The sequence below is a fragment of the Epinephelus fuscoguttatus genome, linkage group LG4 (genome assembly GCF_011397635.1).
Source record: "Epinephelus fuscoguttatus linkage group LG4, E.fuscoguttatus.final_Chr_v1".
Taxonomy (NCBI): Eukaryota; Metazoa; Chordata; class Actinopteri; order Perciformes; family Serranidae; genus Epinephelus; species Epinephelus fuscoguttatus.
The window spans coordinates 14,493,299-14,505,824 of record NC_064755.1 but is presented as its reverse complement, the minus strand read 5'-3'; the positions used below and the strand labels follow the sequence as shown (position 1 = coordinate 14,505,824).

At 41.5% G+C, this 12,526-nt stretch overlaps 1 protein-coding gene across 5 annotated transcripts in view; it reads right to left on the bottom strand.

Moving 5' to 3' along the window:
- zgc:173742 (DNA topoisomerase I, mitochondrial) overlaps positions 1 to 12,526 on the bottom strand; it is a 47,782-nt gene that overhangs the window by 1,051 nt on the left and 34,205 nt on the right. For all 5 annotated transcript variants that reach the window (XM_049575399.1, XM_049575398.1, XM_049575402.1 and 2 more), the window contains 5 exons: positions 9,887 to 9,955; positions 2,950 to 3,064; positions 2,095 to 2,222; positions 1,754 to 1,854; positions 855 to 1,004 (listed from right to left, as the gene is read on the bottom strand). In XM_049575399.1, coding sequence (XP_049431356.1) covers positions 855 to 1,004; positions 1,754 to 1,854; positions 2,095 to 2,222; positions 2,950 to 3,064; positions 9,887 to 9,955 — 563 coding nt within the window. The remainder of the gene's footprint in view (positions 1 to 854; positions 1,005 to 1,753; positions 1,855 to 2,094; positions 2,223 to 2,949; positions 3,065 to 9,886; positions 9,956 to 12,526) is intronic.

Genomic DNA, 12,526 nt, shown 5'->3' with positions numbered 1-12,526 from the left:
ACAAGTGTCAGTGAGAGTCCTATTTGATCCGGATCTGTTTTCAGACATAGTGAGTCCAGTTATCTGTAAAATCATTGCTGTGACTTGGTTATAATTAAACTATAAATGCTGTACTGCTGTCTATTTTGGGTTCTTGTAGAACAGATGGCTCACTTTTTCCGAAAGGACTGGTTTGTTGACACATTCTGATCACATCCACTGAGCTGAACCTGCCTGGCCATGTAAGTCAGGTTACTATGGTGATTTACACTGATTACAAGTGAACCAGCTTCATGATACTGGAAAGACCAAGTTAAGACTAAAATTAGCCGGCTGACCCAATAATCTTGCTTAGTGATGCAGGCCCCGAGTGCAAGTAGTTCAGGTGGCTCTATTTAAAAACCCATGTGTGCTCTCATGCAGGCAGGTGCAGGACTTTATGCAGGGAGTATATATGTTCAAATGCTTTTAACAAAGCATTGAGGTTATAAAGAGCAGTGGTTCCAATCTGGTCCAGCCACAGGGCCCAGATTTGTCCTTAGTCATTAGTTCAAGGTCCACACAGTTTATTATATTCAGTGTCATATCTCCGTTTGACCATGTCATTGAGCTAGTTTGCTGTCTCTGTTAAGTAGCTGTCCATAAGTCACTCACTCTACAGCAGGAAATGGGACTTCAAAATAAAAGCTTTCTGCCAGAAATTGACATGTTCTTCAAAATAAAGTGTGTGGGGTTTTTTTTGTTTTTTTTTACAAACTTGACACGTTTCAGAGTTACTTATAGTCCATTCTGAATGGATCTGCCATCCACTTTTGGACCGTGACCCACCAGTTGGGAACCACTTGTTTAGAGTGTCTATGCAAGTATACACTCACCAAGCCACACTAATGCGTGGGTCCAGGTAGTTGAGCTTTGAGGTACCCAGTGCAATCTGTTTGTTTTCTTCTCTGTCAGTCGCCTGGACCTCCAACTTCAGCAGCTGCTCCTCACAGCGCTTCACTGCTGTCTTCTTACGCTCCACCAGCCTGACAGAAAATATATGAAGGGTGCATGCAATGGAGTCAGACACCTCAGTTAGAAATATGGCAGAAATAAGACTTCTGATTTGGGCTTTTGATGTGAAACTTTTCCACATTTTTGGCAGGCAAAAAGGAGCGTGTTTCCATCAGTGTCCAGCCTAATTCAAATGTTTTGCATAAATAACTGGAAGTAGTCCAACCTGCAGGAAATCAATTCATCTACATGTGGGGACAGACATGGGTAAAGAGCAAAATATACCACTGCCTGAGTATAAGTAACCTTTTTGTTATCACAAGTGAAAAACCTCCAGTTGAACCATGTGTTTCTTTCCTATGTGCTGCTCAGTATTACAAAATGTACTCTGACTAATGAACAAGCATTCTGATCATGAATTTGAGGAAACACGTAGAGAATAGCAGCGGTCTATTAAGGATGTCTTACTGCACTGTAAAGTACTCTTCAACTTAAAGTGTTTGTAATTGCCTTTTGGCTCTAGGCACAAAGACAAAAAGGATGAACAGCAGGGAAGCTCATCTCTGAGTTCACAGCGGGGCTATCATCACAACTAACATGATTTCAAGGTCAACATCTTACATTTCTTCAACCTACAGCTCATTATTCACAGTGATGCAGGTATCTCTGTTTGGAGGCACTTAAAACTGCAGGATACCTTTCTGTTAGTACTTATTGTCAATCATTTCTAATTGTTTTGTGTTCACAGCATACTGTTTTTCAGCACTATTGTGACACTTACGTCTGCAGCTTGGGGTCTGCGCTGCCTTTGGTCTTGGCCTCCTTCTTTGCCTGTTTCAGCTCCGTCTTTGCTAGGGCCAGCTTTTCCTTCTGAGCATCAATCTGGGTGGGACACATAAGGACATAGGTGTGCTTTTATATATGGATTACTGTTGGCTTCAAAATATCACTGACTGGGCTGGAAAGGTTGCAGAGATTCACTGTGTCGTAAAATCTGCCCTCGTCCTTCTTTAAACAAACTATTACACTGACACAAGAACATTAAAAAAATATCATGAATCCCTGTAAATGTTAATGTGATGAATGACTGTGCCCAATAAAACCAAGTCAAGCTGTTCATACCTTGGCCTGAAGGTTAGCCATGGACTGATCAAAGGTCTTTGGCGGCGCCCGCTGGTGGTTACACAGAATGGCAACTGCTCTGTTAGCACGGTTGTAGGAGAGCAGTTTCTCAGCTGCATTGTCGGACTCTTTGGAGGGAGAAACAACAGTAATTTGAATTTTTACAGAAAAAAATCCCACTGAGAATACATATCTCACCAGAATTACACACACAAGTTCAAAAGATAATACCATGCTGGTGTCCCCCATATTATTATTGCCCATCCATCTTGACCTTGAACATGTACACACATATACACACACACACACACACACACACACACACACACACACACACAAAATTACAGGTTGCTACCATTTCATTTCATTTATTCAGATCCATATAAGCTTCATCTATTCTTCCTGGGGTCCACGCAACACACACTACAACCACATGCCATCCTGCAGATTGGTTCTCAGTGGCAATCCAGAAATGAGAAGAGATTGTGACACTTCTATCTCTGAATGAGTAACTGTGGCAGAGGCAGCCAATGGGACCCTGATAAGAGTGAGACGCACGGCACTGGGTACAGTGATAATGTACTCCTGCCATGGCTGGAAAAGCTGAGTGACGCCAGGGTATCTCGAATCAAGTAAGCTAAAAATAAAAAATGTCAAAAGTGTGGCAGTTTTATCACGAGACTCCATGACACAAGCAGTCAGGTAATAAGACGGTGATAAGGGCCAGACTGATAAAAGGCTATAGTATTAGAGACGCTGATACCTTTCTGGTTGCTTAGGAATATGAGCTGGTGCTTTAGAAAGCTATTAATGTAATGTTAGACTACTTTATAGCTCAGTGAGTGTGTGACTTACTGTTTGTGAGCTCTTTGAGCTGCTGCTGTAAAGTGATGGAAGCGTTATACGTCCTGAAGACCTTCGCAGTCAGACCAGTCATTAGAGAACTCAGATGCTTGTTCAGCATTGCTGTCTGCAATGACAAACGGGAAGGAGAGGGACAAAGACACACAGATGACAAATTCACATCAGCGCAGTATAAAACAAATACACTGTCACCCCAAAACCATTCGACCAACTTAATCCAAACTCCACCACTAGGTGGCACTGTGGCATTGTACCACTGCAGTGTTTAAAGCGTCTGTAATGTACCATAACAAATAAAAACACATACAACACCATCTCTGCCTTCATTATCATCATCATCCATTAAAGCAGGGAGATTAAAAAAGATCACAGTACTATTTCCCCTCTGACATTTCAGCAGGTATTATAACAAGTTTGAGCTGTCAAATCTAGTGGTTAGATAGCCATTAGCTCCTGTCAAATGGCTGCAGCTTCGATAGAACGGCAAAGAGATGAAACGGAGTTAACAGTGTAGGGCGCACACTGGTGGTGTGAAAGCAAAAACAAACACGTATGGTCGCTGCACACATACTGATATGAGGTGCAAACGTGGACTTGAGAGGCAGACAGTGCATGCATTTCGAAACACAGATGAAAGTGCACAGATGTAGGGGAAAAACACTCAGATGAGCTCGATGGTGAGCTCACAGCTCTGGCAAAAGAAGAAATAATTCTGATGATTCTGATGAGGATTACAATAATAATGTGGTTGGTTTAATCAGAGCAAGGTCAGGACCCGACTGTCTGGGGCCACGCACTTGTGTAAATGTGTGTTTCAGTGCAGGAGCCTATTAGAAACAGGCTGAAGAAGGTTTTTATGTATACATACGTGCACATCCATGTGTGGGAGGGTGCACAGGTACACGCATCAGCAACACACACACACACACACACACACACACACACACACACAGTTGCTGTCGTGCCTGCCTTGCTAATGAGCTATCTGACTCTGCCCCTGCAATGCTAATGAAGGTGTCTGCGAGTCTGAGGGGCAAGTGTGATAGCTCTCACATCCCCAACTCCACTGGCATCATGTATTCTGCGTGCACAAGTGTGTGTGTCCATGTGTGTCATCCATGTCATCTCCTAAGGCATTATTACAACTTGCCATAGCTGCAGTTCTAATTTCCTATCTATAACGCAGGATGCTATGTACTGGACTTTCTCATTAACATACTGCAAGACAATTTGTGGTGATGGCGACTAATGCCTGGGAGACATATTGACTGCTGCCATTCTAAACTAGCTATGATGACATGCTTTTCATTTTGACTGGAACCAATTTTAGCATTCTATATTTCCATTCCTGTAAAAATAAATAAATAAATATTGTTTTTAAAAAAGGTGGAAGGAATATAACAGAGTGGGGAGAAATTGAAATGTACCATGATAAAGCAGCTGGCAGGGACTATACTACACAGCCAGTAGTACTTAAATGTTTGTATGTTTTGATGTAGTTGAAGAAACCCCTCTGAGGTAACAGTTAACCTGAAACTGCAGACAGGGTGTTTACTCTAGCTCTAATGATGTAGACTCTGGAGAGGAGGCTTCAAGAGAGACCTGACAAACGCCTGCATTTCAGCTCAGATCAGACACTCAGACCTCAACATGATGTGTGTGTATGGGCCTGTGTGTGTGCTATATCACCACAGCTGAGCATTTTGGAATCTAATATTGAGCAGCAGCACTCTTGCTCGATGCATGCTTACAGGAATTTAAAAGCACTGGCAGCATTAACACAACATTCTGACGTGCATTGTGTTCTTAAATATACATTATTTCAGCAAAATCAACAGAAGTGCATTTCTGTTGTGTGAAGTTGGCCAGAGACAGGACAGAACCCCAGATGTTACACAGATGATATGCAGCTCAAACCTGCAGTGTGTAGTGTGTAGTGTTTAGTGGCATCTAGCAGTAAGGCTGCAGATTGCAATCAAGTGGCTGAAAAATAAAGCCAATAAGGAGGTGCCATAAACTACAGTTCCTCTAATGGCCACTTGAGGCTAGCTCCAAAACAGAGTTAATCCCAGAGACACCCATGTTAAAATGCCTAATTTAAGAGCAGGAATAAACATGTTTACAGACTGGCAAAAACACAGTTTTGGTCTCTATAGCTATTTTTAACATGTGTAACAACTGTACAGGGTGATTTATTGTATAACTCACCCCTTTCCATTTTATTTAGTCTTAAAGTTACGCATACTTAACGGTGTGGACGCTTGAGTGACAGGCTGTCTGCAAGGTGTCGCCACAGTCTATGAGTCAGATCCACCCCTCGCCCCTCCACAGCTCCACCCTCACATCAAAATATGGTTACTTCTGGCTCCAAAAGACCAAGATTGCGAAGGCCAAAATGCCAAATTCGAGGCTTCAAAAAATGGCAGTACACAAACCAGTGGGTGATGTCGCAGTGGCTATGTCCATTATTTTTGCACAGTAAAAAAAAAAAAAAAAAAAAGCAAAAGGCCCTCTCTAGAGCCAGTATTTTGTTAGTAGGTTGGGAAAAACTGTATTTACTTAGGTATCGGAATTTTTTTTGTTTACACTTTTTCAGTTACTTCTTTAATGCCTGAATCGATATGATTCAATTGCAGAGATGTAAAATGGTTGCCACTGTTGTTGTGATAATCTATGTGTAATGTGAATTCATATCTGTTTTAAGAAAAACAAAGCCAAAGCAAGAAAGCAGAAAGTGGCAGGCAGTCCGAGGACACAGATCTTCAATAGCAGTAGCAACTCGACTTTGGCAAGAGCAAACTCCCTGTCAGAGCATCAAACTTTCTGTTGCTGCTGTTACATAGGTTAGACACAGCCCGCTATGACCCCTTGTGTTGCTACAGCCACGAGTGAAGGTCCATCTCCAGAGCTTCTGTCCACTCTGCTTGGAATAGCCTCTTGGCAGCAGGAAGTGAGGCAGAGGGACTGTGGGGCGCTCTGACCTGCTTATGCACCTTTCACATTGAGGGCTAAGTCAGACTTAAATCAGCGTTGATTTTTTGTTTGAAAGAGTTAACTCGCGTTGGCCGACATAACAAAGGTTGAACCAGGGTCAATTTAAATCTGAATAGCACACCACTAGGGTTGCTAACAACCATGGCGGGACGTTGGTTGCAAATGGGAATGCACAGTGGTGATGCCATTGTCACAGGTTGCCACAGCCCATAAACAAACTGCGATGGCAGCAGGAATGTTTTCAGCTAGCGTTACAGTTACAATTGGAACAAAATTGAGATGTGGCAAGACATTGAGGTGCAGGAGCTCCTGGCCATCCATGGTGAGGGGGAAATTGAGCGTAAGATGACCTGGATGCTGCGGGATGATGAGATATGACAGTGTATGCGAATACAACAAGGCTGCTGAATGAGAGAGCCATACACCGTTCACAACAACAGGTCACAAACAAACTGAAGGCACAGAAAAAGCAGTACACCAGAGTTCATGACCACAACAAAACCAGAGTGGTTTTGGGTGAATAATCCGGCAGTACTACAATGTGTGCAACAGCATTTTTGGACACAGTGTTGTGGCGAGTCTTTGTTGTCCACAGAGAAAATTCACACATGTACAAGACAACAGATTAAAATTTTAGATGGACTGTGTGTACTGCAGCTGAATTCATTCTCACTAGGGACACATCAAATTGTTAACAGGAACCTGTCCAACAATATGGTCTGCTTTCATTTATTTTAAAACAGTTACCACAGCTTGTGTGATATACTGTCAATCTGTATTGTCCTCACTGAAGACTTCTGTAGTATTTTACATTTTTGCCCACTATCATTTCCTCTCCCTGTAATCCTTTGTGTTTCTACATCAAAAAAAAAAAAAAAAAAGGATTCAAAGAATTCATTCGATCAGCTTTTCCTAAAAACAATGGAAACAGTGGCATACTTTATTATAGTCTAATTTCCACACCACTGCTGTGTTCTAACAGCAACAACAATAAAAACGACAAGCCCTGTTTGTGAGATGCTTAATCAGAAAAATACCGGACCTCAAATTCAAAAGGATTGCTGTGACACATACATTAATTTAATCACTGTATATTATCAGCCTTTTCCCTGAGCTAGAGAATCATTTTTTACTGAAGTACCTGACTCAAACTTAAAATGTTTATGAAATGGATTTGTTTAATCATTGCAGTATTATGATGTTTGGGTAATTACTGGCAAATGTATTTTTGCATCAGTGTGGGCCAAGGAAAATAACTGAAACTAGTTACAAACTGTAACATCAGTCACAAACTCCAACAACAGTCTGTGATGTTCGTTTAAGCCATTTTCTCATTTGTGCATGGCTGTTTAAGTATAGATAAAACATTAAACAGTCAAACAATAACGTTCACTAATGCATGTGTAGTGTTAGCAGCGGTGCCTCACTGCCTCCGTTTTGTTGACAGTGCAGTGACTTGCATGGCTCCATAGATGAGTGGGGTACCGGCTTTTAATTGTGAAAATAGCAGTAGCAACACTGTCTGTATGAACACCACATGCCTGTGATATATCTGGATTGTCATGACCAGGGATTAACCCGTTTTCGTTGGTTTGGCATGAACTGACAAAAAAGGGTTAAAAATGGGTCAGATAACCCCAGTCTGACCCAGGTCATTGGTGTGAAAGAGGTATTTTTGACTCATTGGTGGTCTGATAACCAGAGAGAAAGAGAAACAGAGCAGGGAAAGGACGGGCTGGACAAATCAATGCGCTGCACGCAGCTCTGCAATGAAGTCAGATTTTTACTCATTTTAAATAGAATACTGGAAATTCAGTATGTGGCAGTCAATGTTGGTATTGTGGCAGCTGCCTCAAATAACCCAATGTATGGGAAATACAAATGTAGCAGTTTAAGTTTACTTTAAAATGTATACATTTTTCCCCATTGTATTGTACAAGTAAAGTACATTTTAGTAATTTAAGTATGTGAAGTTTATTTATTATAGCATCTTTCAATTTAAACAAATTCCCTTTAGGTGTTCTTGAGATATCGTGATCGAGAATGAGATAGATGCAAGGTCACGCTGACCTTGACCTTTGACCACCAAAGTCCAATTAGTTCATTGTTGAGTCCAAGTGAACATTTGTGCCAAACTGAAGAAGTTTCCTCTTAGTGTTCTTGAGATATCACATTCACAAAAATGAGGCAGATGAGGTCACGTAAACTTGACCTTGACCTTTGACCACCAAAATCTTATCAGTTCATTGTTCAGTCCAAGTGAATGTTTGTGCCAACTTTGAAGAATTTCCTCAAGGCGTTCTTGAGATATCGCGTTCACAAGAATGAGACAGAATATTAAACATAAATCTCAGTAAATCCAAATGCAATATCAAAATGCAATACTCAAGTATCGTGATAGTACTGAAGTGGAAGATAAGCATATCGTGTCAGTCCTATTGGTGTGCCCATTCTGGGCTACTGTAGAAACATGGCAATGCAATATTGTGGGCTTCATGGCAGAGGAGCCGCTCTATGTAGATACTAAGGGCTCATTCTAAGGTAAGGTAAGATTCTTAGTTTCAGGTGATTATATACTTGTGAAAATATAATTATCAATGTTCCATTTCTACCAAGCCCCCCCCCCCCCCCCAAACCTCCCCTCACCTGGACCAGCTGTCACATTCCTGTTGCTCTGTCTACACCTCCACTCTCTCAGTGGCCTGGCCTTTGCAGGTGCCAATCAGGCCTGCCCACAGCAGCCATTACCATTCCACCTCCAACACACCCTGACATTTTTTGACACACTAGAGGGCAGAGAGCAGAGGCACCGCACTCCTTCCTTCAATTGCTCCATCTCCTCATCTCACCCTCTCGCTCCCGTCCTGTCTTTTCAGACCTGTCAATCTTTATAGACCAGCACGTGACTGGCTCTCAAACCTTCCTCAGGCTTTCTTATCTGCATCTCTTTCTACCTCTGTTTCATTAACCCTTTGTCCTCCAGAGTGACCATTCATCTGTTGCATATGTTCCAACCTTCAACCCTGGCTCTCGAGTGAATCACAAGACATGTTTCCCAGCAATCAGAGCACTTAACCCAAGGTTGCCAGGCTGTGGGCTACCACAGCAGTAGCCCCATTCACACTACAAGAAACCTGTATATTGTGATTCTGAATAGGTTTCCTCACCAAGGGCAATCTCTTAGCCTTGAGTATGGTCTCAAATAGAGAAATAATGCTGTTGATCTTGTTTTATAAAGACTGAGTACACCCTGAGAAGGTCCACGTCTCCCTGTGGTGGACTAACCGTGTGTACAACTGCTGCCTTCTGTGTGGCCTTGCTGCCAGCGGCTAGAGGAAGAGGTTGAGAGGACGGCACATTTTTATGTGTGGAAATTCATCCGCCCAGCATGTTCGCTCTCAATTTCCACTCGCGCAGTTTCATTTTTATCTGCCAGAGTCCATCCCCTCTCTCTTTTGAAACTGCTTTTCTGCCTTCAGTCTCCCTGCTTCCAATATTCTTCCCCTTCTCCTCACTTTACCCCTTTCATCTCTCCACACCAATGGCTCATCCTCATTCAATCTCATCTCTTACACCTTACAATTTAGTCCCTGCTTTTCCTTTACTGCAGCCTTATGTCCCCAGAAAACATAAAAAACATATAATTCTATTTTGCTTTCACAATCTTTTTCTGCCTTTTCTTCAAATATTACACACATCAGGGGAATTTCTCACACTTATTGTACAACCCCGCACAAATACAGGTACTCTTTTACACAAAGTTATCAATTATTAAAGCACTTGTGAGCAGTTTCCACAATACTTTTTGTTTTTAATTCATTCCTTTCTGTTAATGCTAAAATGTAGTGTGGGAATGTTTCACAACAGATTCAAAACTAAACATCACAGGTGGTTAGAACTCAAAACTCAAAACATGTACAAATGGGACACTTACATTAAGGCGGTCAAAGAGGTCATCTCCAGGTTGTTTGTTTTCCAGGAACAATTTAAGATTCTTAAAAACCTAAAAGGATATACAGAAAAAATGATCATGTATTTGTATTGTAAGAGCTGGGAACAGCAAACCAGACAATCGGTTACGAGTAGGTTAATAAGGTTAATGACCAGAACATTAGTCGTAGGGAAAAAACAAAAAAAAAGAACCCAAATGTGTCTCTATTAGGAGCTGCACCATGTCATAATAAATCAGAATCTATATGACTGGACTATGTAGGAATTTAATTTGAAAGAACAGATACAGGAAGAGGCCACGCTCAGCAGTCAGACAGGAGTGACGTTACAAACCAGTCACAGCTGACATACAGAAAAGTTGATCATGTTAGTGCAGGGCTACCCAGAGCTTTACATCTGTCCCACGGATGATAGGCCTACACCACTTATAAACAGCGCCTGGAAGAAGATCAGCTCTGCACTCAGGATTTCAGGTAAATAGACTATACAGTGCTTGTTAAGGTTGCTTAGCAACCTCAGTCACAACCTGCTGCTGCACTCTTGAAAGCTGGCACAAAAAAGGCACAAGAGTAGCGTCCAGTGCCCGACCTCGCGTTTTCTAGGCGGTTAAAGAGGCAGCATGTGTACGGGCCCTAATTTACAGGAATGATACCTGCGGTTATTACACAGGCTAGTTAATAACAAGGACGAACCCAAGGTGATATGTAAACTCGTCTTCATTCGTTGACTACAAACATGACGTATCATCTGAAACATGTTAGTAGCTACATGCCCATTAGCCACTTAGCACAATCATTACTGCTTTGCCGACAGCGTCATTAACAGGCGGCTCGCTCAGTGTGTGACGTGCACTTGTAGATAAAATATAGGCCTATATAAATGAAGGTTCATTAGTATGGTTTGTATTTCTCTGTAATGTAGCACAGTGTTAATGTTACTGATACTATTCTTTCTCACACCTTGAGCTCAAACCATTGTTGCCCCGCCCAAAATAATGAATATATGATAAATAATAAAATAGTTTAATAATTAAATAAATACTGTAAACATGCAGGAAACGATTCGACTAATGGCCCGAAATGACAACTATTGGTCGACAAAGAAAATTCTTAGTCCGGGGCAGCCCTAGTTACAAGTCAACCAACATCACACGCCGAACTGTTGCAATTCGAATATTTTTTCTAACACAAACATATTTGTTATAAACTGCATTCAGTGTGTTAATATATTCATTGGGAAAAGCAGAAAGTGAACATAATCTTTTAAAGGCTGCTTACAAGTCAAATTACACATTTATACAAATACATTACAATACGTGTGTGTGTGTGTGTGTGTGTGTGTGTGTGTGTGTGTGTGTATCTAGAGTCTGACTTCATCTGTCCATCTTACAGCAGAGCCAGAGGAGTAAAACTGGCACAATTACATCTGACATTTACAGCAACTCTGTGGCTTCCACAGATTCACTGCTCCCCAAATAAACTTGTAAAATATGCAAGGCGCCAATTAATAGCAACAGATGCGTTGCTTTATAAAGCACACTGACATATTCACAGGCTGATTTGCATGGCAATTTTGTTCCCCTTGGCAAACAAACTGAAAATATAAAAAACGAAAGTGCAAGTGCTTTCGGGATGAAAATGTAAATCAGTGTCTGTCTAAAAGTCTCAGAGAAGCAGAGACTCCAAAGTGAGCTCGCCTAATTGGTTTAGTGATGTGTTTGGGTGCGTGTGTGTGTTAAGAATGGAAATACTCATTTAGAAAATAAATTAATAAATGCTCAGCAGGCTGAAGGTACCCAACACAATACGTTTATGCATTCACAGATGTCCTCACACCGCGGGGCCATTTGATAAAATAATTCAGCGTCCTATCTGGTTTACAAATTGAGTAATAAGTAGGGACTTATTTTTAAACAACAGATATACTGAGGTGCAAATCAGTGAGAGCGTAGACATCAATTATTGGAAAAGACACATAAGCAATGGCTTATTTTAGGGGTTGACAGAAAGGGTTATTTCAGGGCCAATACAGATTATCAGTAATTAAGGAGATGGCTGTTATTTGGAACTGGTATACCTTTAAGGAAAAATAAAAGTGTTAGTGTCAAAATTTAGAAGAAGGAAGGCATACTTTTAAATCCCACATGGGGGATTTCATCATCTTCTTGCTGTTCTCCTCCTCATACAACTTAAATTATATCCACTAACCACTACTAACCATTACTAATGGCAGGATGTACCAGTGGAAACAATGGGTGTTTTTGCAACTGAAGCATAGAGGATGTCTATCACAACTTCATTAATATCTTCTGTCATAGATTTGATACAGTTTGGCTCACTCATGGGAGTAGCTCCAGTCTGTGTTTGGCATGACTGGCCTTCAGCAGTGTCGATAGGCTAAAGGCCCGAACATGACGTATTTTCCGCACTATAAGGCGCACCTAAAAGCCTTTAATTTTCTCAAAAACCGACAGTGCGCCTTATAATCCGATGCGCCTTATATATGGATCAATATTGGTTAATTATGGCTACCGTAGTCAGGGGGCGTCGTCGAAGTAACAGCGGTAAAAACGGTAAAGGGGAATTCCAGTCCCACACCACTATCGGTACGTACGGTACCGTAT